Consider the following 25,988-nt stretch of genomic DNA (forward strand, 5'->3'; position numbering starts at 1 on the left):
GGCAGAGATGGAACGCAGACATACTGACACATACAATATGTAACTAAAAAACAGACAGAAGGGATCAGAGACAGATACAGTAGGAGACCCGTGGTTCATTCTGGGGGCTGCAGTAGCCTATTATGTTAGAGAAGTGGGCTTCTGATTGTTAGACCTCTGGTTCCAATCTCTGGACCAGGACGCCCCTCCCTTCCCTCAACGACCACTGAGGGCCCGTGAAGGAAGGCACTACACTCCCAGCAGTGGAGCTGCTCAGAGGCCATTATTAGACTGTGGTTGTACTGAATGGAACCGTGCGAGTGTGAAACAGCCAAAAATCACTTACTCTGGACTGATGACACAAGTATCACATGATTAATACAAACAATGCTGCTTTTCAATATGCTGTAATTATGCATGGTGATGCTTTTATTGTGAAACTGCAGCACATAATTGATTGACATAATTATTTCTCTGTGGGGAGACTGGGGACAAACAATTATATCTCACCTCATGTCACCTCATGTCACCACATCTCATGTCACCACATCTCATGTCACCACATCGCATGTCACCTCATCTCATATCACCTTATGTCACCTCACCACATCTCATGTCACCTCATCTCATGTCACTTCATCTCATGTCACTTCATCTCATGTCACCTCATCTCATGTCACTTCATCTCATGTCACCTCATCGCATGTCACCTCATCGCATGTCACTTCACCTCATCTCATGTCACCTCATCTCATGTCACTTCATCTCATGTCACCTCATCGCATGTCACCTCATCGCATGTCACTTCACCTCATCTCATGTCACATCTCATCTCATCTTATCTCATGTCACCTCATTTCATCTCATGTCACCTCATCGCATGTCACTTCACCTCATCTCATGTCACTTCATCTCATGTTACCTCATCTCATCTCATGTCACTTCATCTCATGTCACCTCATCTCATGTCACCTCATCTCATCTCATGTCACCTCATCTCATGTCACCTCATCTCATCTCATGTCACCTAATCTCATGTCACCTCATCTCATGTCACCTCATCTCATCTCATGTCACCTCATATCATGTCACCTCACCTCATCTCATGTCACCTCATCTCATGTCACCTCATCTCATCTCATGTCACATCTCATCTCATCTTATCTCATGTCACCTCATTTCATCTCATGTCACCTCATCTCATGTCACCTCATCTCATCTCATGTCACCTCATCTCATGTCACCTCATCTCATCTCATGTCACCTCATCTCATGTCACCTCATCTCATGTCACCTCATCTCATCTCATGTCACCTCATCTCATCTCATGTCACCTCATCTCATGTCACCTCATCTCATGTCACCACATTTCATCTCATGTCACCTCATCTCATGTCACCTCATCTCATCTCATGTCACCTCATCTCATCTCATGTCACCACATTTCATCTCATGTCACCTCACCTCATCTCATGTCACCTCATCTCATCTCATGTCACCTCATATCATGTCACCTCACCTCATCTCATGTCACCTCATCTCATCTCATGTCACCACATCTCATGTCACCTCATCTCATCTCATCTCACCCCATTTCATCTCATCTCACCTCACCTCATCTCACCTAATCTCATCTCATATCACCGCACCTCCTGTCACCTCATATCACATCACCTCACCTTAACTTATCTCATCTTATCTTAGGTAACCCTATTAGAATTATATTACATCTTACTGGCCTGCCGGTATCTTATCTTTTAGAGACAGTTAACCTTACCGGCCTGCCTAGCTCAGAGCCTCTGAGGAACTCGTCTACAGAGGCTCCTCTCCTCCGACCGCGACTGAATCCTTCCTCGTCCTCCTCTTCCTCATCTGAATGGTGCTGGTGGAAGGACTGACCCTGTTCTATGTACACGCCTGGCCTCCTCTCACCCTGAGAACAGAGAGAGGGGGAGGGAGAATTAAGAGAGTGGTGGAGAGAGGGGTAGAGAAAGAGAGCGAGAGAGAGAGGGAATGTGAGACAGAGAGAGTGATAGGGAAAGGGAGGGATTGAGCGAGAGACAGTAAGTAACGAGGGACGGAGAAAGAGAGAGAGAAGAGATGCCTCTTGCTTGCTCCCTCACTCCTTCCATCACTTTTTAATTTTCTCCCCCTTCTCTCTCTCTGATTCACTCTTCTTCCCTCTCTCCATCCCTCTCCTCTCCCTGTCTCTCTTTCTCGCTCACTATGTGTCTCTGTCTCTTCCTCTCCTTCTCTCTCTGCGTCTCCGTCTGTCTCCCTCTTCTAGGTAACACGGCAGCACTTCCGTCTTACCTTGCCACTCTCGGCCGCTACTCTCTGTGCCGCCTCGCGGGCGATGGCCTTGGCCACAGTGTCTGGGATCAGCGTTCCTCTTGGCTGGGGCAAGATCCTCTGTGGGGAGGGGGACCGGCGGTTGGCAGAGGGCGGGGCCTCCAGGGTGTGGCCGTGCAGTGGGGCAGGGGGCTGGGCCGATGGAGAGCGGCTGGGGTCCCAGCCGGGTTGGCCGGGCGGAACCCCTCCCCCGTGGTGGGCCCCTGTCAGGTCTTTGGCTTCCAGGTCTCTGGCACTTACTGGTCTCTGAGGTCCAGGGTGGAGGTGGGGAGGGTGGGGGTGGGGAAGCAGAGGCAGCCGGTGCTGGGGCCTGGGGCCTCCCGGGTGGAGCGGAGGGTGGGGCTGGAGGCGTAAGGGCTGCGGGGCCTGGGGATGTGGGGGATGAAGCCCGGGCGGGGGGGGACCTCCCGGATGGGGGAGCCGGGGCTGGGGTTGAGGGTGTCCCGGGTGGGAGAGTTGGGGCTGTGGTTGAGGGTGTCCTGGGTGGGGGAGTTGGGGCTGGGGTTGAGGGTGTCCTTGGTGGGGGAGTTGGGGCTGGGGTTGAGGGTGTCCTGGGTGGGGGAGTTGGGGCTGTGGTTGAGGATGTCCTGGGTGGGGGAGTTGGGGCTGTGGTTGAGGGTGTCCTGGGTGGGGGAGTTGGGGCTGGGGTTGAGGGTGTCCTGGGGGGGGGAGTTGGGGCTGGGGTTGAGGGTGTCCTGGGTGGGGGAGTTGGGGCTGTGGTTGAGGGTGTCCTGCATGGGGGAGTTGGGGCTGGGGTTGAGGGTGTCCTGGGTGGGGGAGTTGGGGCTGGGGTTGAGGGTGTCCTGGGTGGGGGAGTTGGGGCTGGGGTTGAGGGTGTCCTGGGTGGGGGAGTTGGGGCTGTGGTTGAGGGTGTCCTGGGTGGGGGAGTTGGGGCTGGGGTTGAGGGTGTCCTGGGTGGGGGAGTTGGGGCTGTGGTTGAGGGTGTCCTGGGTGGGGGAGTTGGGGCTGGGGTTGAGGGTGTCCTGGGTGGGGGAGTTGGGGCTGGGGTTGAGGGTGTCCTGGGTGGGGGAGTTGGGGCTGTGGTTGAGGGTGTCCCGGGTGGGGGAGTCGGGGCTGGGGTTGAGGGTGTCCTGGGTGGGGGAGTCGGGGCTGGGGTTGAGGGTGGGGAGGGAGCGGCTGTCCGAGTGCCTGGGGTGGAGGGAGGAGCTGGGGCAAGGGGTGTTGGATGTGAGGGGACTGGAGGTGGGGTGGGGCATGGGGGTGCAGTGGGGGTCCTGTGTGGGGGTGTGGGGGCTGGGGGAGGGCGAGGGCGAGAGGGGGTAGAGGCACCAGTAGGTTGTTTGGAATGGCGGCAACATGGGAGTCCTGGGACTCTCCCTGTGCAGACAGCGTTCTGACGATCACCTCCCTGGCCTCCAGGCACTGGATCCTGGTCAGCTCCACAGTCACATAGTCTGCCAGGGGGAACAACACCTCCGCTATCTGGACACAACAACAATGACAAGATTACCATCGTCATCATCATGATTATCTATATCATCATCACCATCATCATGATTATCTATTCAGTGGTTCTCAAACCTTTTCTGTCACGCCCCCCTGTGGTAGGCCCCCCCCCTCGCCCCAACAACATAGTCATGAAATGGGCCAAGTTTAAATGTATTGAAATAACATCAATATCATGAGCTTTCAAATTGTGCAACTACTTAACAATAACATTCAACAATCAGTAATAATAACCAAAAACGGAGGAAAACATTTAGGAAATTGTGCAATCCCTTTGCTAGAACAATAACATACATAACAATAGAGAGAAATCTTGCCAAGAGTGAGATAAGCTTCATTGTAATTCCTTGACTTGAAAAATTATGATATATATACGTAAATCAATATCTTCTTGGCTCAGTAATCAGGATTGTTAAAGCTAATTAGCCTAATCCATGACAAAAAGAGTAGCCTATAGTAAATGTACACACACAAAACACTCACACACACACGAGAGAGAGGGAGAATAGACTTAATAATTTCTGAATATTTCTGCCAATGAAGTGAAATATTTATTATCATCAACTATCCAGTTAGTTCTATAGTGTAACATTTGGCTACTTCAAATTACAGAGAGAGATAGAGCTATGGGCTCAGCCCCTTCCATTCTGCACTGTTGCAGCTGGAGTTGACGTCAAAAACTAAAGTTATCAAATGTAAGTGAAACGCGCACTGTCAAGTCCGGGATCTAGGCAGAATCACGAACAGTGGTTTAAGAGAAGTTGTTTATATTTTGAAGGTGATTCATTCATTCACTCACTCACTCGCAAAGACTGTCCATCAGTAACATGTCAGGATGGGGGGGGGGGGGGGGGGGGTGTAGGACACACACGCAGACACAAAAAGGGGAATCTTAAAGTTACCCCAGAGGGGTAACCACTGGAATCGCTGAGCGATGAGAGAGGGTGGGGGAAAACACAACAATAAAACAATACAAAATTAAAACTGTAGGAAACACAAAACACCAGTATAAAATAATTGGGTACAAATGCCAAAATAACCATCACTGCCTAGCAGTTGAAAACAACAAGAAAAACCATAGCACTAGAGACAGAGAAAACCCTAGAAGCATGAGCTTGGGACACTCCTCTACTATTGAGGGAAAAACATGAAATGGACAAGCATCCTAACACAGTCAACCAAACCTACTTAAAGGCACAGCACACCTGACACCAATCAGGTGGCAATCAAGCCCACACACCTGCCATGCCGCATGGAAATTAATTGCAAAGGCCAGTGATTGACAGCTGTCCCTCAGAAAAAGACTAAATAGATAGCTGTCCCTCACAGAAAGCCAAGCACCTTAGAATAAACTTAAATATAATGTAAAAACATGATGCGTCGGTCATGAATATTCAAATCGAAAAAATGTCATGACGTCGACTGGTTCCCCACCCACACTTTCAGAAACACTGATCTATATCATCAGCATCATCATCACTACTTACTACCATCACAACCACGATCATCATCATCATGATTATCTATATCATCATCACCATCATCATTAATAATATCATCAACAATATCATCATCATCATCACAACCACGATCATCATCATCATGATTATCTATATCATCATCACCATCATCATTAATATCAGCATCATCATCATTAATAATATCATCAACAATATCATCATCATCATCATCATCATCATCATCATCACAACCACGATCATCATCATCATGATTGTCTATCATCATCATCATCATCATCATCATCATTATCATCATCATCATCATCATCATCATCATCATCATCACCATCATCATTAATAACAATATCATAATCAGCTTCATCATCATTAATAACAATATCATCATCACTATCATCATCATTAACACATTGGACGCCAGCAGCAGGGGGCGCTGATGGCCTTCAGCGCCAGTGCGTTATTCAATGGATATAGTTTTAGAATGCCAAACTTGCGAGTCCTAAAACTATATTTTATATTATATAACGCTATACGGATCTAATAACGCCGTCGACTGTCAGTGAGTTGCTTCTGGTCAACATGCAAAAAACAGATTGTTTTTTCATCCGTACATTTCTGTTTTATACCGTTTTGAATATGAGTATGGTTTGGGTGATTCTGAGTAAATCCCACGAAGGACGAGAAAAAGGCATTTTAGTGTAATCCAGTTATCACGTTGTAATTTTTCGGCTGATTATCTAATCATCCTGAAATCAACGCTACAACCCATACCTCAGTACACTACAACCCATACCTCAGTACACCTTACTGTAAATTGTACCTAAATTGTACCTCATCCCATTTCTGCTTTGCACTATATAGTATATTGTATATTAGTATATTGCATAGTATATTGTATGGTAACTCAGTTACTTCTATTCTGCATTGAACATTGTACATATGTATATACTGAACATTGTGTCTACGTACGTGACTTCTATTTTTTACTTCTATTTTTACATGCTATACTATTTTATTTCATACTTATCTTTTGTCTAGCACAGTCTCTGGAGCGTAACAGAAAGAAGCATTTTGTATAAAAGTATTCTGTACTTCTGTATGACAACTATTAAAGAAACTTGGTAGCACTTTATAATAACACCCTGTTATAATACATTTATAAGGTATTTGTAGATAATGAATGGATATCATTATCTACAAATACCTTATAAATGTATTATAACAGGGTGTTATTATAAAGTGCTACCAGAAACTTGAAACTAGATTATTGGTATTATGTCTCCTCGTGTATATGAAATGTTGCTTCGACCCTTTCACTGCCACACGACAGCAGGTTAACCCTTTCACTACCACACTACAGAAGGTTAACCCTTTACTATCACACTACAGACAGTTAACCGTAAAAGGGTTAAACCAATGGCATAGGTTTGGTTTCAACAATGAGGGGGTGTGGTAATTGTAACCCTTTCACTACCACATTAGTGAAACGGTTAACCCTTTGTTGTGTGGAAGTGAAAGGGTTAAAGTCAAGGGTGTTGTTCATATTCCATGTGGCTCACTAGAGGGTGCTAGAACTCTGTCTAGAGATATTAACATTATCCCTGACTGAGATACTTGTACTGCCAGAAATCTGCAGGTAGGTGGCACTGGTGTTCTCTGATGACGTAATGCCATGACACACAAAGACAGCAGATGCAGAGGCCATGTCTGAACTTCCTCATTGCCTGAAGCTGCTAACCCTACTACCCACACTCTATGCTTTTAGAACCTACTGTAATCTAGGGAAGTAACATTTTTGCCACACTCATTGTCATGGAAATTAAAGGCCATTGCATTTTATTAGTGTCAACAGTAGCAATATGCAGCATCTAACTTGGTTTGATGTTACATCATTTGTGATGAACAAACAAAACTAAACAGTTAATCTACTTACACTTGAAAAGCGTATTGTCTGCATGGGGGTTTGAATTGGCAGCTTCCATGAGTGAATACATCAGTTATGTCACGTCTCTATTGTTATTTTTGGGAATAAAGTATCAAATCCACTTCGTGAAAGTACCCACGCTGACTGATCATACTCAATAAAACCTCAATAAAATAAAATATAAATACAAATAAAAATGATGGTAATACAGCGATCAGAATCAGGAGTTTGATTCCCACTGGGGCCACCCATGCTAAATAAAAATACTATCACCCTGGTACTGAAAGGCACTTTGGATAAAACCATCCACCACATGGCATATTCAACTAAATGAAGGGTGAGCTTCGGGCACGTTTGAGCTTGGAATGATCAAGCTCCTTTTGCATTCAGAGTGGTTTTGAGATATTAAGCGTTACTGCTTTCGCATCTTGCGAAGCCAAAACTAAATTAAAGTTTTTAGTTAGCATCTTTTTCAGCAACATTTTCAAAAACACCTGCCACATATAAATAGTGTTCGGAGGGCTACACGTGTATGAAGCGCGAAGCGTCCATTTCTGACAACTACTTTATCAGATGAAAAAGGAATACCGTAATTTTCGGACTATAAGCCGCGCCTTTTCCCCCCATTTTTCGACCCTGCGGCTTATATAACGGTGCGGCTTATATGTGACTCGACGTGACCAAACTAGAAAATGTAAAAATCGAAATATTGCTTTTTTGACTGCATTGAAATGTTATTTATCTGTTCCCTTATTTGCTAAACTTAATACAACTTGTAAATGAGTTAATTCTTGTTATTTATCCGACAGTATTGTGTCCCAATGCTAATTACCTATGGTAATTAAACATTAAAACACCTGCAGCTTATAGTCCAGTGCGGCTTATATATGTACACATCATTCAATTTAGCTGCTGCGGCTTATATTCAGGTGCGGCTTATAGTGCGAAAATTACGGTACATTCTTTTTTCATATAAATAGTGTGCCAATAATTCACAAGGGCAACAAACTAACTAACTACAGTAACTTAACTATTTTCACCTAACCTGCATCAATGTGATACTACTTACTATAATCTATATCATGGACTTTAACCCTTTCACTACCACACAACAGAAGGTTAACCTTTCACTACCACACTACAGACGTGGTAGTGAAAGCGTTAACCCTTTGTCGTGTGGTAGTGAAAGGGTTAACCTTCGGTTGTGTGGTAGTGAAACGGTTAAGCCTAAATAAGGGTAGGTGCTGTGAATATAAAAGGTGTGTAAACCAAGTTTAGCCGGGTCCCCTGCTAATCTGCTTGACTCACCCTCTGTCCCTTAGTGCAGACGGCGTAGCCGAGGACATTGGCTCCGTTGGAGGTTCCGGTGGGGGAGAGGACAGGGGGCTTCCAGTGCACCTGTAGGACCCCCGGAGCCTGGCCACACATCACCTGCACCTCCTGAGGGGGATGGGGAGGGCCTGGGACGGGGAGAGAACGTGTGAGTGGGAGGCCAGGCCCCCGCTGACATGCATTATGGTTGGTTTACTGACACTAATACACACACACATACTATATACGTACATATTAATCCATTATGAGGGAGGGAGTGAAGCATTCATGGAAAACCTGTGTGCGCACGTGAACACATACATGCACACTCACGCGTAAACAGTAACGCGCGTCAACACATACATGCACACTGAGGGCTGGGCGATAAAACGATAACGATAATTATCGCAATATATTTTAATAATCGATATCGATCGATAATAAAAAAAATATCAATAAATATATATTTTTAATTTGTATTGTGACTTGCAACAGTGCAGCTTTAAAACCAGAGACAGTGGACATACTTGTCGTTATTGCCTGCAACTTAAAGTAATGTCTTTGCTTGTCCAAATGACAATACTGACCAAATTGAGATTTATTTTTCTCTTGTCCATTTATTTTGTTTGCTTTCTAATTTAAAATACAGTTTGAAACCGTCTGTACACAGTAGGCTATGTCTGCTAGCAGAGCTAGTCTCCAGTCACGAGTCACGGTGCACATGTGCGTGCGGTGGTTTGTCCACCAAAAAAGCGCCAAAAGATAGAAAAGAAACTAGCAGAGCCAGAACTGTTCAACTCCCCTGGAGCCACAGCCAGCAGAGAAGCCTGTTTACTTTTGCTTTCAAACCAGCTGCAACCTGAGAACTGGAGTGTGAGGGGCTGTAACACTAAAGATGGCGGCAACGACAAATAATTGCTGCAAAATAAACATACATTTGTTGTTTAAATAAATAAAATAAAAAAATACTTTTTTTTTGTTGTTTTTTTAAATACTGATAACAATATTGATAATTATCGATATCGAGTGATATGATTATCATATCGTTATCATGATAAAATGTTTGGCCATATCGCCCAGCCCTCACACGTAAACAGTAACACACGTGAACGAACACACGCACACACACACACACGCACGCACACACACACACACACACACACACACACACACACACACACACACACACACACACACACACACACACACACACACACACACACACACACACACACACACACACACACACACACACACACACACACACACACACACACACACACACACACACACACACACACACACACACACACACACACACAGAAGGAGGGGGACGGGAGTGAAGCACATTCATGAAACACCATGCTGTGATATACTTATATATTTAAAAACGCACTGAAATACTATTGAATAACTCATTGAATTAATGCTTAAATCAAAACACATGCGATATACAACCAAACTGAGATCTGACACGACAGTGTGCTAATGCAAATTATTCATATTTCAGCATTAAAATGTCCCAATCTGCTTGTGTTTAGTTTTCCTAAGATGCTGACGGACGATCAAAATTACATTTGGTTCAGACTTACTGCACAAACGATGTAAAAATGCAGTGTTTCTGTTGGGTGACTATCACTTGAGTACGAGAGTGGAACCCGGATTCAGCTTTTCTCAAAGTCAAAACCCCAAGCTCCTCTGTGTGTGTCTACTCCTCTGTGTGTGTCTACTCCTCTGTGTGTGTCTACTCCTCTGTGTGTGTCTACTCCTCTGTGTGTGTCGACCCGTATCTATGACGATCTATCACGATTCTTCTCTGAATTCCCTAAAAGTTGGCTTTCTGAAGATAGGAGTTTCCTCATACAGCCATGCCGGCTCTGACATACACAGCAGAAATATGTCCACTTACAGTATATGAAATGTCAACATAGTGTATGAAATGTCGATATACACTGTATATGAAATGTAAATATACAGTGTATGAAATGTCGACATACCGTGTATGAAATGTCAACATACAGTATATGAAACCTGTAGTAGCCGACATGGCCGCGTAAGAGACTGTTCTACAGCAGCAGAAACAGGGGGAAGACGGAACAAGAGGGGCCCAGGGCCACCTGATAGTACGGGAGACGTTGGAGCAGGACAGGGTAGTGCAGCCCGTTCTCTGCCTCGTGCCTGGGTCACTGCCTGGCTAGAACACACGCGACTACACTGCAGAACACAGGGGCCTCGGTTCTGTAAGAGATGTTCCCCCGGATTCAGCCTTATGTGTATTCTGACAATTTACCGGTAACGGTATGGTCGATAATTCAGTCGGTTTCATGATATATTATGATTGATTTTCAATAAATAATAATGAAAACAAGGGAACATTTTCAACTATTTTGTTTCAAGTAAATGTCCGGAAACGACCCTTACAAAAAAGGTATTATGGTATATCCATAATTTTCACCCATAAATGAATGAAAATACAATGACATTACCATCGGTATCATGGTGTAAGTGGGTTTATACAATGGTATTATTTAAGTACCATGGTAAAACTGAATTTGCCAACATGGCAGGACCATGGTAAAACTGAAAGGTGGGAGTGGTCTCGTCATGAAGCAAGTTAAATCCCTCAAAACAAACCAATCTGACAGTGTAGTGAGATCACATTATGTTGACGTTATTTCTACTATAAGCGTTGAGTACAAGATAAACATCACGTTGCCAAGCATGTCCTATTTTACAGCCCAGCTTCGTGTCTTTGTCCTCCCGGTTCACTGGGTAAAACAAGCGGAGCTGGGGTGGCTGCGCTCGGGCAGAAGCTAAGCGCAGCAACGACAAGATGCAGCCGTTTCACTGAACAGCGAAGGAGAGTGGGGGCGAAACGTCCCCCAGTGGCATCTGTCATCTCGCCTTTTCTGAGGGACTGATGCACTGAGACGAAAATGTGATCATTCCTAATGTGCTGTGATTTTATTAGGGTGTGTGCGCATGGGTGGAACATCTCTATTTGCACTCAAATAGTACACTTGGTACTTCACTTTAGTACTTAAATTTTAGGGCCCTTTATACTATATAGTTTATACTACTAGAATTCTGGAAATATTATTCTATAGAATTGATCAACTGTTATATTGGGGGTATGTCTACTTGTCTATGTCATTTCAACATGGTCTCATCAGAAAACGTAAATAAAGTACTAATTGACAACTTATGTTATATAGCCATAAGTAATATGATGTATTTGTAAGTCCAAAACAAATGCCGCAACCAGGAGTCGAACCAACAATCATAGCATCTCTGGGCTCTCACCACTATTATGATTAGAGTTAGTTTAATAGCTAAATGTATTTAATGGTTATGGTTAACACATACAGTTAGGGTTAAGGTTAGGGTTTGATCCCCAGCAGGGGAACTTAAAGGTTTTCTGAAAACATAAAACGTTTACACTTTTGTAAATATATATACTTATTTGTAATACATACACATTTTCAATAAAATATGTAAATATATTACTTATGGCTATAACATGATGGACATTATGTACTTTTTTCCTGTGGTTGATAGTACTTTATTTACGTACAGTATTGGTGTACCTTTTCCACTGTATGCACAGTGCAGTGAGCAGACTTGGGCAAAAAACAAGTATTTGAAATCGGTTTCAGATATTTAAACAACTCAAAGTGCTCTTAATTCAACTTGCCAGACACTTAAAGCCACACATGATCACATGTGGTGACATCATCACTTGCAAGATTGGACCAAGAGCTCCTTGTGTAGCTACTGTCCTTGTCAAATATTTGAAAGATAATTCAATGACTATTTTGCTGTGGTGTGGTAGTGAGTCACCCATGCCAATCAATGTTAATGTTCCAGTAATGTCATATTCAAATTCATGACTTGGGCCGGTTTCCCCAAAGCACCATGTAGCACAATCAACTACGTCAATTGGATTTTGATTAAAGATTACCTTAAATTATACTTTGAGACTTTGAGTTTTAGAGGGAAAACTCCCATCCAAGCATTTGTTAAATTTTTGTGAACTGTTTGCATGTTTATTTTGTTAACCAAAAATTGCTTGTTAGCACTTCTTACTGAGTACTGTGGGTACTGCTAGCCACAAGTTAGCTCATTAGCTTGTGGCAGACTCCAAACAGATACCCATTACTAGCAATGAAAAATATTAGCAATGCCAACAAGCATCTTTTAGGATAACAGAGGGACACACGCTGAAACATTTCCCACCATAATGCCAACAATTGCTTGGTGAAGTAAAATGGCCAAAAAAGAAGAAGAGAAATTTCAAAATGTCAGCATATCCTTTTAGTGCTTGAGGGAAACCAAACCCAGAACTGGTGTCTGGTTCTGACCTGTTCTGCAATATGGTCCTGGACCTGGACAAGACACAATCAACACACACAGCAGGGTCAAGCAGTGACCTCTCTTGGATGTGACTATAGGCCTACTGTTTAAAGAAACATAATAATAATAATAATAATAATAATAATAATAATAATAATAATAATAATAATAATAATAATAATAATAATAATAATAATAATAATAATAATAATAATAATAATAATAATAATAAATGTATTTTGTATAGCGCTTTTCAAGGACCCAAAGTCGCTGGACATGCCACCATTATGGGAAATGCGCTTACCGTCTTCTCCAGAGTCAGACAAGAAGATTGATACCAATTTCCTCTCTATGCGTTCAGTAGAAAGCTATCCAGCTGCAAGCTAGCTTAGCTTAGCACAAATTAATGGAAGCAGATTCAGACCACTAGCCTAGCTGTTGGCCAAAAACAGCTCTCCGGGAGTTTTAAGCTAGGCTAGTGGTCCGTATCCGCTTCCATTAATTTGTGCTAAACTAAGCTAGCTTGCAGCTGGATAACTTTCTACTGAACGCACAGAGAGGAAATTGGTATCTTCTTGTCTGACTCTGGAGAAGCATATTTCCCATAATGTTGGCGTGTTCCTTTAAATACTGCATATCCAGCAACCACTCAATCCTTTGCATTGACATTATGGTTTATATTACAGCTGACTGAAAAACATCAGTGTACTGTACAACCCAAAGTCCACAGACTAACAGTAGCGAGGTGTGCTAGCAGTAAATATTAATAACATCATATGAAGCAAACAATAGGCCTACTGTAATAGGCGACTGCATTTCTCATACGTTGTACTTTGCGGGGACCCACATCAATACCAGACAGACCCATCATAAATGAATTCCCTAGATTATTAATATTACATACAGCTTATTGCATTTCATGCACACACTTCTTTCCATTAGTCCTTGCCACAAATAACCACCAATACTGTGTGGAAAGCATTGCTAAGTGGAGGTGAAGTGAGCCCTCCTGACCTGCAGCCTGAGTGCAGAACTCCACGCCCGTCTCCTTCTTCTCTCTCTGCTCCAGGGGTAGTTGCCATGGCACCTGGTGCGGCCGTGCCACCACCCTCACCTTGTACACCGTCATGGCGTTGAGGTTGACGAAACGCAGCCGGTTCCTCCCCGGCTTCATGGTCGCGTGCTCCGTGCCGTCCAGGAACACGGCGTGCCCATAGTTACTGTTGCTGGGCAACCAGGAGAGCTCGGCCGTGTCGCGCTGGATGTCGTCCACGCGCAGCCCGCACGGTGCCACCACCACGTTGGCGCCGACCAGCAAGGTGCAGCGCATCTCGTCCGACAGGCCGCGCTCTGTGACGCTCTGCACGGAGACGCGGTGGACGCAGTCGTCCAGGTTCAGCTTCTCCAGGAGGGACTTGGTCCGGCCGCCATAGGGCACGCTGGCACGCAGCTCCCCGTCCACCAGCACATTGTAGCCAGAGATGTTCCCCCAGCCCAGGGGCACCAGCGGAGGGTCCCAGGCCACTATGACGCTACGCGCCAACTGTTTGATCAGGTTGATCCTGCGGGGGTAAGGCACCACGTCTTCTGCCAGATCCTCAGGGTCAAGGAGACCCCCTGTCCCATTGCTGCAAGGTCCCAGGGTGTTGGCAGAGCCCAGGAGGCCATCCTGGGGAACCCCGTCCACCCCCATCAGGCTCAGGGTGGTGCAGTCCAGCGGGCCGAGGTCCTCCCCTCCCTCCCCGGCCTGGATGGCTAGTCTCTCCTTGTCCTGGACAAACTCCACGAAGTTGGAGGGGACCAGCCCCCGCTGGCCGTCCAGCAGCTCCCCTGTGGTGCAGAGGAACAGAGAGGCTGTTAGAGACAGCTGTGGTGCAGAGGAACAGAGAGGCTGTTAGAGACAGCTGTGGTGCAGAGGAACAGAGAGGCTGTTAGAGACAGCTGTGGTGCAGAGGAACAGAGAGGCTGTTAGAGACAGATGTGGTGCAGAGGAACAGAGAGGCTGTTAGAGACAGCTGTGGTGCAGAGGAACAGAGAGGCTGTTAGAGACAGCTGTGGTGCAGAGGAACAGAGAGGCTGTTAAAGACAGCTGTGGTGCAGAGGAACAGAGAGGCTGTTAGAGACAGCTGTGGTGCAGAGGAACAGAGAGGCTGTTAGAGACAGCTGTGGTGCAGAGGAACAGAGAGGCTGTTAGAGACAGCTGTGGTGCAGAGGAACAGAGAGGCTGTTAGAGACAGCTGTGGTGCAGAGGAACAGAGAGGCTGTTAGAGACAGATGTGGTGAAGAGGAACAGAGAGGCTGTTAGAGACAGATGTGGTGCAGAGGAACAGAGAGGCTGTTAGAGACAGATGTGGTGAAGAGGAACAGAGAGGCTGTTAGAGACAGCTGTGGTGCAGAGGAACAGAGAGGCTGTTAGAGACAGATGTGGTGCAGAGGAACAGAGAGGCTGTTAGAGACAGCTGTGGTGCAGAGGAACAGAGATGCTGTTAGAGACAGCTGTGGTGCAGAGGAACAGAGAGGCTGTTAAAGACAGCTGTGGTGCAGAGGAACAGAGAGGCTGTTAAAGACAGCTGTGGTGCAGAGGAACAGAGAGGCTGTTAAAGACAGTTCCCCTGTGGTACAGAGGAACAGAGAGGCTGGTAAAGACAGTTCCCCTGTGGTACAGAGGAACGGAGAGGCTGTTAAAGACAGCTGTGGTGCAGAGGAACAGAGAGGCTGTTAAAGACAGCTGTGGTGCAGAGGAACAGAGAGGCTGTTAAAGACAGTTCCCCTGTGGTGCAGAAGAACAGAGAGGCTGTTAAAGACAGTTCCCCTGTGGTGCAGAGGAACAGAGAGGCTGTTAAAGACAGTTAGATAGTGGCATTGGAGGGAAAACCTACGACCTCATAAAGTCAATGTACACCAACAACACGTGCTGTGAGGATTGAGGGAAAACACACAGACTTCTTCCCTCAACGCCGTGGGGTTAGACAGGGGTGCAGTTTGAGTCCAACCCTCTTCAACATATACATAAATGAACTGGCAAAAACATTGGAACAAACTGCAGCACATGGCATCCCCCTAGCAAACACAGAAGTCAAATGCCTACTGTTTGCAGATGACCGGGTGCTGCTGTTCCCAACAAAAGAAGGGCTACAACAGCACCTTGACCTTCTGCACAAATTATCCCAGACATGGGCACTGACAGTAAACCTAAACAAAACTAAAATTATGATATTCCAAAAAAGGCCCAGCCTACAACAACAAAATCACAAATTCCTCCTAGACACAATTTCCCTAGAACACACAAAAAACTACACATATCTCAGCCTAAACATCAGTGCTACAGGGAACTTCAACCAAGCTGTGAACGACCTGAGCGACAAGAAGGGCTTTTTATGCCATAAAAAGGAACATCAAGTTAGACATTCCAATCAAAATATGGCTCAAAATATTAGACTCCGTCATAGAACCGATTTCCCTATATGGTTGTGAAGTCTGGGGCCCACTTGCAAACCAAGACTTCACCAAATGGGACAAACACCCAATTGAGACTCTGCATGCAGAATTTAGCAAATCCATTCTCCGCACCCAACGGAAAACGCCAAATAATGCATGCAGAGCAGAACTAGGAAGATACCCACTAATCATCAAAATTCAAAAAAGAGCATTCAAATTCCACAATCACCTAAAATAAAGCGACCCAGACACACTCCACAACATAGCCCTCACCCACAGAGAGACCCTCGATAGATGCCCACTCAGCCAGATGGTTCTGGGACTCTGCTCACAAACACAAGCAGAGCCACCAGACAGAAACCACACTGGACTAAATCAAATTATAAGAAAACAAAAAGAAAACTATCTGACACATTGGAAAGAAACAACCCAAAACCAGAGCAAATTGAAATGCTATTTGGCCCTAAACAGAGAGTACACAGTGGCAGAATACCTGAGCACTGTGACTGACCCAAAACTAAGAAGATCCTTGACTAGGTACAGACTCAGCGAGCAGAGGAACAGAGAGGCTGTTAAAGACAGCTGTGGTGCAGAGGAACAGAGAGGCTGTTAGAGACAGCTGTGGTGCAGAGGAACAGAGAGGCTGTTAAAGACAGCTGTGGTGCAGAGGAACAGAGAGGCTGTTAAAGACAGCTGTGGTGCAGAGGAACAGAGAGGCTGTTAGATACAGCTGTGGTACAGCGGAACAGAGAGGCTGTTAGAGACAGCTGTGGTACAGCGGAACAGAGAGGCTGTTAAAAACAGTTCCCCTGTGGTGCAGAGGAACAGAGAGGCTGTTAGAGACAGCTCCCCTGTGAGGAACAGAGAGGCTGTTAAAGACAGCTCCCCTGTGAGGAACAGAGAGGCTGTTAAAGACAGCTCCCCTGTGGTGCAGAGGAACAGAGAGGCTGTTAAAGACAGCTGTGGTGCAGATGAACAGAGAGGCTGTTAAAGACAGCTCCCCTGTGGTGCAGAGGAACAGAGAGGCTGTTAAAGACAGCTGTGGTGCAGAGGAACAGAGAGGCTGTTAAAGACAGCTGTGGTGCAGAGGAACAGAGAGGCTGTTAAAGACAGCTGTGGTGCAGAGGAACAGAGAGGCTGTTAAAGACAGCTGTGGTGCAGAGGAATAGAGAGGCTGTTACTTAGAGACAGCTGTGGTGCAGAGGAACAGAGAGGCTGTTAGAGACAGCTCCCCTGTGAGGAACAGAGAGGCTGTTAAAGACAGCTCTCTAGTGATCCAAGAGCAAGATTTCTAAGGCTGTGAACATAGCTGTCAACACTCACGGTTTTACCGGGATTCTCCTGTTTTTTTGACCCTCTGCACGGCCTCTTCACGGCTCACGGATTGGTACGTATTTTGTACTTATTATTATTATAATTTTTTTTACAAAATGGGTGCAATTCTCCTCCGTGACGACAGGTGGCAGCAGTGTAGATTAGACCGTTATCACAGGAAGTCAGACCGTTGCGACCAGAAGAAGACAGCGACGCAACCGGATAAAGCTCAGAGCTCAGGGGATTGAGTAGACTGACGCACCGAGGCGGCCGCGGACCGAGCGTGTCAAATCAATTTAGCCAGTGTCTCTTGATTGCCCACTCTGTGGCTTTTGTCTCTGGAACAAAAGGTTTGCAAATATTCTGTGGATAAAACAATACAAATGCAGCAATGTGTAAATGCGTTGGTTGGTGAACACTAACAGCCGTTTGCGCCTCTGCGCCTCCACTGTCCCCTCCTCCCATTCCTCCACTGACGCCCAATTTCCTGAATGCGATTTATACATATAAATAAATTGATCCGTTTTAAAAGTTGTCGTGAATTGTCATGGTATGACAAATACAGTTACTGGTAACTCGCAGGCATTGCAGAGATATTGAGGAAAAACACAAAATCGCATTGGCTTTTTTTCTATCATTTTTCTCTGTAGAATGAATGAAAACTTTATTTAACAGATTGCAGAAAGGGTACAATACAGTACGGCTCAATACAGACATACTACACAGACATAATAGACACACACACTGTTCCAAAAATGATATTCCCATTTCCCACTGCTAAATTAATGACCATAGGTATTTTTTATAGCTTTTTCAGGAACATGGCATGTCTTTTTTTATCATGCATATCCTGTTACCTATATTTTTTTGCATTTTGCACAATCAATGCGGGCGTGACCACCTGCATTTCACTGTATGTGACAAATAAACCTCTTGATTCTTCTTGAGTTGTCGTATTAATATGTAGCCTACAGTGATGAAGGTATAAAGACACTGGTAATACATTGATTGATTGCTAACTTTAACAGATGGGTACAATACAGTATTGTGCAATACACAATTGTTAAGGGGATGCAGACCAGAGAAGGACTTCTTCCCCCATTTTCAATTCATCATAACATGTATGAATTGTAAGATTTCAATAAATATGAACATGTTAATGCTACTACTACATAAACTGAATTTATACTGAATTTGTCTTACACTTAATGCAGGGATGTTCACAGCATTTCACTTTCAACCAGGTATCTGATTAATTTAATGTAGCAACTAGTTCACCCAGTCCTTGTTGGACTGATAACTTTAAGTGGTTGCCTAGTGGAGATTTAGGATTCACTGACTGTAGACTGTAAGAAAAAAAAAGCTGCAAGAAAACTAAATGTCTGGCATCTATGGTTTCCAAATACTGTCAAATTACAGTAAAATCAAATGCATTTACAGATTACAACCTTTATTTAATGGTTAATATTTTGATAAAAGGTAATTTACTGTATTTTTATAGCATTTACACTCTACACAGTAGGAAAACAAAATAATACCGGTTTTGACCAGCAGCGACGAGGCAGCTCCATTGGGAGGGGGCGGGGCCGGGTGTGAGGGGGCGGGCTGATGGGGCGGGGCCAGGATAAGGGGCGTGGCTAAAACCTGCACGTTTCGAAATGTTGACAGCTATGGCTGTGAAAGTTAACGTGTTATTGACGCGTTAACACACAATTATTTTAATGGAACTATTTATTTTTTTTACTTTTTCTTTTTTACTAACTTCAATCAGGTGTATTATTGATACTCTCATTGATACTATGTTTGTTTCTGACTCAAAGTGTGTGTGTGAGAGCGAGAGAGAGAGAGAGAGAGAGAGAGAGAGAGAGAGAGAGAGAGAGAGAGAGAGAGAGAGAGAGAGAGAGAGAGAGAGAGAGAGAGAGAGTGGAGGTGAGATAGATGAGTAAGGGGCAAGAGAGAAAGAGAGCTGAGAGAGTGTGTGTGTGAGAGAGATATAGAGTATAGAGAGGGGGGCGGGGGGTGTGAGTCCTCAGCCCTTGTGTGGTTGAATTTAACAAGTTCCTAACGTTTTCTTTCCCCTATTATTTCATGCACACTTTATTCATTGTTTTAAATTAATATTTTATTTTAAGTTATTTTGTGCATCACTCTGTTTTGAATTTGATGCAAATTTGCAATGCATGAGGATCATCCTTTTGTGTTAAATGGCTGCATAAAGCAAGCATTTGTTGACTCTCATGTTGATAAGAGTATTAAAACTAGAAAAATATCTGTTTAAGGTAGATTTAGAACAGATACAAAATATGCGATTAATTTGCGATTAAGCAAGTTAACTATGGACAATCATGCGATTAATCAGATTAAATATTTTAATCGATTGACAGCCTTAGTTTCTATATTATGAGGGCTTAGTCACCTATACAGAAGCAAACAACTCCAGTAGCTGACATGGGTGGGAGTATGCATTGTGCCATACACCATCAGAAAGGTGGGACCATGAGGAATCATTTGAAATGCAGCTCAAAACTGTATGCCAATGTTCAAGATAGTTTATACAAAACCGTGATGCACCTTAAGCTTTAGAAGCCATAAATAATCTGGTATATAATATAATTTGGTGTGCTGGGGGGTCAACATCAACTCGAGGGCTAGCGAAGGCTAGCTCAGTGGTGGGTGGTGAGCTGGATAACCTAGCTGAGGTGGCTGAGAGGAGGATGAGGAAAAAGCTAGAGCCATCCTGGAGAACCCCTCTCACCCCCTCTACGAGGAGCTAGCCAGAATGAAGAGCACTTTCAGCCTAAGACTCATTCCCCCCCGACACACCACAAACCGTCTGGGCAGGTCCTTTATATTTATATCTATATGTGTATCTATAGTGTATATAGATACTGGACTGTATAGGACTGTGAAGCTATGTATCCCCCACCCTGTATCACCCCACCATGCTGCTTTGACACCCGAATTTCCCCAAGGGGATTAATAAAGAATCATCTTATCTTATCTTATCTTATCTTAATGGTACACTATGTGTATTACAAAATAACACAATGTGGTGTCACTAACCAGACTAAAGATATAGGTGTGTTAAAGAATGACACAACCTGGCTTAAAAGTGTGTTGCTATTATTAACACAATACATATGTACAATGTACAATACAGATGTAGCAGATACAATACAGATGTACAGAAGTAGCAGTAGGTACTGTCTATCGGTATGTCATGTACAGGCATGCGTTCTTCATGGGACGGGGGTGCACTAAGTGCAAGCCCAGATAAGTACTCGCTATTTGCATATCAATAGCGCCGGTCGTATTTAACACACCTGACGACCGGCGCTATTGATATGCAAATAGCGAGTGCAATCCCAGTTGATTTCAGGAACGCACCACTGGTCATGTATGTCATATATGTCCTGATTAATTGAAAATGGGGGACCCTGATGTAAACAACATGAAAGTCTTTCTCTGGTCTGCTTAACAATTGTGTGTATTGAGCTGTACTGTATTGTACCCATTCTGCAATCTGTTAATAAAGTTTTCAATCAATCAATCAATCAATCACATCTTGTGTTATTTCAACACATCGTTATTACGGGTGGCAAATAAAACTAAGAAAAGAAAATCACTGCAGCACAAATTACTAGGGTGCGGTTACACCTTTCGTTTCATTTTCGTATCATTGTCATATGCGTTTCGCCGCGACGTCGTGCGCCTCGAATCACACTTTCGTTTTTTTTTCGTTTTTGTCACCCGAGCACACTGATGTAGTACACTGCCAAAGCAGTAGGTGGCAGTAGGTGGCAAACATGAAGGCAATTTCAACCGATCAGAACTTGAATGTGCCTGCAAAGCAAATGTCAACAAGGCGGCCACCATCTTTTGCCTAGTTACCCAATGCAGCAATTCTTTTTCAGCAAAGCCTAATAAAAGTGCAATAAACAAAACGGATACATTCACTGTGTGTTCTGCCTGTCATTTGTTGATGAAACAAAACTAACATCAACACAAGTGACCACCAAGAGCGGATAGTTTAGTCTAAAAAACGATCGGTAGCATTGTTAGCTGCATGCTAACGTCAATGGAATTTGCCATTATAACAGTATAGCATTGTGGCTAGAAGCTAACGTTAGCTCACGCTACTTAGCCAGCACCAAACTGATGATATCGGGAGCGATCAGTGGTTAGATAACATTAGAGACAACGCTGTGTGTATTAAACAAAGGTGAATAGATGACTGGGCCATTTTGTTTAATGCTTGTTAAGTTGAAAGAGGAGCTTTGAGCTAACAGGGTTTGATAGCTAACACTAGCTCATGTTATTCAGTGGCAGTGCCAATCGGTAATGCTAGCAGAATTAATGGATGTAAACTTTCTTTAACATATTGCATATGGGTACAATACAATACGGCTCAATACAAACAATTGTTAAGGGAATGCAGACTGTTGTAGCTTGGACTGGGGTCCTTATAACAATAACTTGACAACACATAGTAGCTGCAGCTATTTGGTTTGGGACAGCTCTCTGTCACCGGAAGGGCACGCAGATGGTATCTACTGCGCATGGGCGTTTTCGCAACAACGGCTCATGCAGACTACACGCTGTTGTCTGCGCGTTTTTTAGCGTTTCTCCAAAACGCAAACACAATTTTGCGTTTCAGCCGTATCCACAAAAAAACGCCAAAAAACGCATTTCTGTGTAATAGGGACATGAAACGTATTCAAAAACGTATAAAAAAACGCCACAAATACACTAGTCTAACCATGGCCTAAATGTGCTCAGTGTCAAGAGACTATTTGCTCAAACTTAAAGGTGCTATAGATAACATTCAGACACTAGACGTCACACTAGAGCACCAGCATTTCATTTATCCAATCAGGTCCACGGATGTATTATATTTGAACCTTCCTCTTCTGGACGGTTATATCCCCCTTCTCATACTGTTTTCGGTCAAAATTGGCCGGTGTGATTTGCACAGCGATATCTGTGGAACACTTTATCCAATTTTGATGGTTGACATCTCATTTGAACCGTCAAAGCCAGTGGAATCAAGAGTGGCAGATAGAATGACACCAGGGGTGAATATCATGTTGTAATTCTGCAGTAAGTTCAAAGATACTGTTTACTGTACTTGTATAAAATAAAAATGTTTACCGTATATGTGATTTATTGTTGTAGCTGATATTTGTCTTGTTCCATTGACGTATGATTGACGTATGGGATGTGTTTCATTGTGTACTTTCTACTATAGGTCTGGACACACAATCAGGTACAAAGATAGTGGCACCTTTCAGGAACCCCAGACTGCCTGGCTGAAGACACCACCCTTCAACCAGCCGTCTCCACGGCCCTTTAATGATGCCTACTGCAAATGTTAACACATGCTAAAAATAGACCCACGACTCCTCCTTAGAGGAGAGAAAGGGAAAAAAGGAAGAGAAAATAATGACCCGTGTCCCCCAGCGATTCATCACAAGAACGATGATGAGTACAAGCAATGTACCCAGCTGTGAGTGAGTGGGTGAGTGGATGGGTGAGTGGGTGAGTGGGTGAGTGAGTGAGTGAGTGAGTGAGTGAGTGAGTGAGTGAGTGAGTGAGTGAGTGAGTAAATTTTTTTAAATAAATAAATAAATTTCAAATCTAACCCTAACTAACCTTACTGTCATGCACTTGTCCTAATAAACTAACCTACACTGTAGCACTCTGATGAACATTGTTACTCAGCTGATAGAGTTGTGCCCTTCCTGATGACTTGTCATACAGAACTTGTAAGTCGCTTTGGATAAACGCGTCAGCTAAATGACTAAATGTAAATGTAAATGAGTGAGTGAGTGAGTGAGTGAGTGAGTGAGTGAGTGAGTGAGTGAGTGAGTGAGTGAGTGAGTGAGTGCGTGCGTGAGCCATATATACCCCATTTCAAACAGATATATATTTTAAACAGGTATATTGCATTTATTTCACCAAAGAGAGAGGTAAACAGTTTTTGGCATCCCTGGAGCAGGTGTAGGTTCAGTGCGGGGATGGTCTTGTACAGTCTTTCTACCCTGAGGGTTTCTAGGTTACCAAGACCTCTAAGAACAGTGCTGGCTGTTAAGATGCTGCAGTCAAAGCGAGTCAAACAGGACAAGGAGACGTACTGGAAGTTGGTCCCAGGGGGGGTAAAAAACACAGTGTGTTGATCTTCAAAGGCATTCCAGCCTCTTGTCCTTTATGCCCACATGTCTCAGAGGCCTTCCAGTCTGTGTGTGTGTGTGTGTGTGTGTGTGTGTGTGTGTGTGTGTGTGTGTGTGTGTGTGTGTGTGTGTGTGTGTGTGTGTGTGTGTGTGTGTGTTTATGTGTATTTATGTGCATGCATGTGTTTGCAAGCATGATAATTTGTGAGTGTATGCATTTGCGAGTATACTGTATGCATTTGTGAGTGTAATGCATTTGTGAGTGTATGTGGATCCTTAAGCAGAGATGGACAGGTAAAGCAGCGGGACAGGGGGGGACAGCATCTTGGCCCCCAGCCTGCCTCTCCTCCAGTACCCAGGACACCTGCGCGCCCCTCGCCCAAGGCCCATGACTCACCACGGGCTGAGGACTAGCGCAGCAAGCTGAGCAGGCTGGGGAGCGACACTAGCTAAAGGGAGGGGGGGGATTAACAGTGTTTGTGATGGAAAAGCCTGAGTAACGCTAATGAGATTAGACGTGAGGATGACGCACCGGCCTTGTTGCTGCCGTCGCTAATGCAATGTCACAGCAGCAGGAACCTCCCCCGGGCTCGAGGTCACGTCACACACAACCAGAGAGAAGAGAGGCACCTCCTGGCCTATCACTAGGATGTTAACATGAGGATGAGTCAGTGATGTCACAGAAACCACTGGGAGACAATTAAACTGTGTTGTGAGAAGCAGCATGGACCTTAGGGTGGGAACAGGGTGGAAAGGAATCCCAACCAGAGCATGACACGAGAGAAAAATGGCCGGAACTGGGGGTCCTATCATCGTTCATATCATTCTAGCTCCGTCGCTCGGAGGGAGGGTGACGAGCAGTGCCATGTCCGCTTTCAGACTGTTAACAACGTCACAGGAACAGGAAGAGTTCCGTCTCATGTAAAGCCTTCATCAGATAGTGTTGGTTGCCTTTCAGTTTGTTTTGTTTTCGCCTACTCTCTCAGCCACTAGAAATACAAAACTATGTGTGCTGCTGAAAATATTCATTCATCCTTTTTTTTATTTAATTTTTTTGTAATGATGGACTCTGATGGGTGTTATTTTTTGATGCAGTCAGAAGTAGAACTGCCTCTGCAATATACTATGCAAGGCCCACTAGTGGAGATGCAATAGGCACAAAGCCCCTGCAGGTAAATGACTACCAGTGCATCGTATTGCTGGGAGATACAGGCCACACGTGTACATGAAGATGACCGGTGCCTAATGAGTTAGAAACGATGTTGAACATGTGCTGAAGGCAGAATGATACTGTACTTCACGCTGTCTGTTGTGCTGCAACTAAACACATGGTCTAGCTGCTGCCATAGTGGTTGATACGGTCACCCTGCTGCGCAGGCTGCCCCCCCAACTGGTGATGTCAGAGTACCTCTCTTTGTTTCTTTGATAGTACCTCCATGACATCACTGATGCAGAGTGTGAAGAGCAGGGTGAAAATATCAACCACTGGGGCAGCAAAATTACCTTGTGTTTAGTTTCTCTTTAAAGATTAGAGAAGGGAAGCAGATTCTGAATCAGCAGTAACAGGCAACTTCATCCCAGAGCCTGGGGCTGACTGATTCTGAATCAGCAGTAAGAGACAACTTCATCCCCAAACCCGGGGCTGACTGATTCTGAATCAGCAGTAAGAGACAACTTCATCCCTGTGCCCTGGGGCTGACTGGGCTCTCACCTTCATAGAAGCCATCGTCATCCATGTTTCCATAAACGTACAGGTACTTCCCCGCCACCAGGGGGAGCTCTGCCTCAGGGTGCTCATTTGGTCCATCATAAGGGTTATAACTGAAATGAGAGGATACATCATAATTATAATATGCATCTATTCCTTATTTCTTTTATGTTTTTTAATTAATCTAATTATTATTCATGTTTTCAGCAGCATACCCACGCACGCACGCACACACACACACACACACACACACACACACACACACACACACACACACACACACACACACACACACACACACACACACACACACACACACACACACACACACACACACACACACACACACACACACACAGATGTGCCCACCATATGTACTGTGGGTGTGTTGGGACTGTGTAAGTAGGATGAATATGAGGACTGTGTGTAACACATGTATGAATGAATGAATGAATGAAAACTTTATTTAACAGATTGCAGAATGGGTACAATAC

General features: G+C 44.4%; 1 protein-coding gene across 1 annotated transcript in view; it reads right to left on the reverse strand.

Moving 5' to 3' along the window:
- The window catches only part of rimbp2a (RIMS binding protein 2a), a gene marked incomplete at both ends in the record, with an annotated part of 184,490 nt that overhangs the window by 24,811 nt on the left and 133,691 nt on the right, over positions 1-25,988 (reverse strand). The window contains 7 exons of the mRNA XM_084324949.1: positions 1,757-1,912; positions 2,293-2,793; positions 3,481-3,774; positions 8,509-8,660; positions 12,873-12,896; positions 13,879-14,694; positions 25,498-25,607. Of these exons, the coding sequence (XP_084181075.1) occupies positions 1,757-1,912; positions 2,293-2,793; positions 3,481-3,774; positions 8,509-8,660; positions 12,873-12,896; positions 13,879-14,694; positions 25,498-25,607 (2,053 nt within the window). The remainder of the gene's footprint in view (positions 1-1,756; positions 1,913-2,292; positions 2,794-3,480; positions 3,775-8,508; positions 8,661-12,872; positions 12,897-13,878; positions 14,695-25,497; positions 25,608-25,988) is intronic.

Source organism: Notolepis coatsorum, assembly GCF_963971535.1.
Source record: "Notolepis coatsorum genome assembly, chromosome: 11".
Classification (NCBI taxonomy): Eukaryota; Metazoa; Chordata; class Actinopteri; order Aulopiformes; family Paralepididae; genus Notolepis; species Notolepis coatsorum.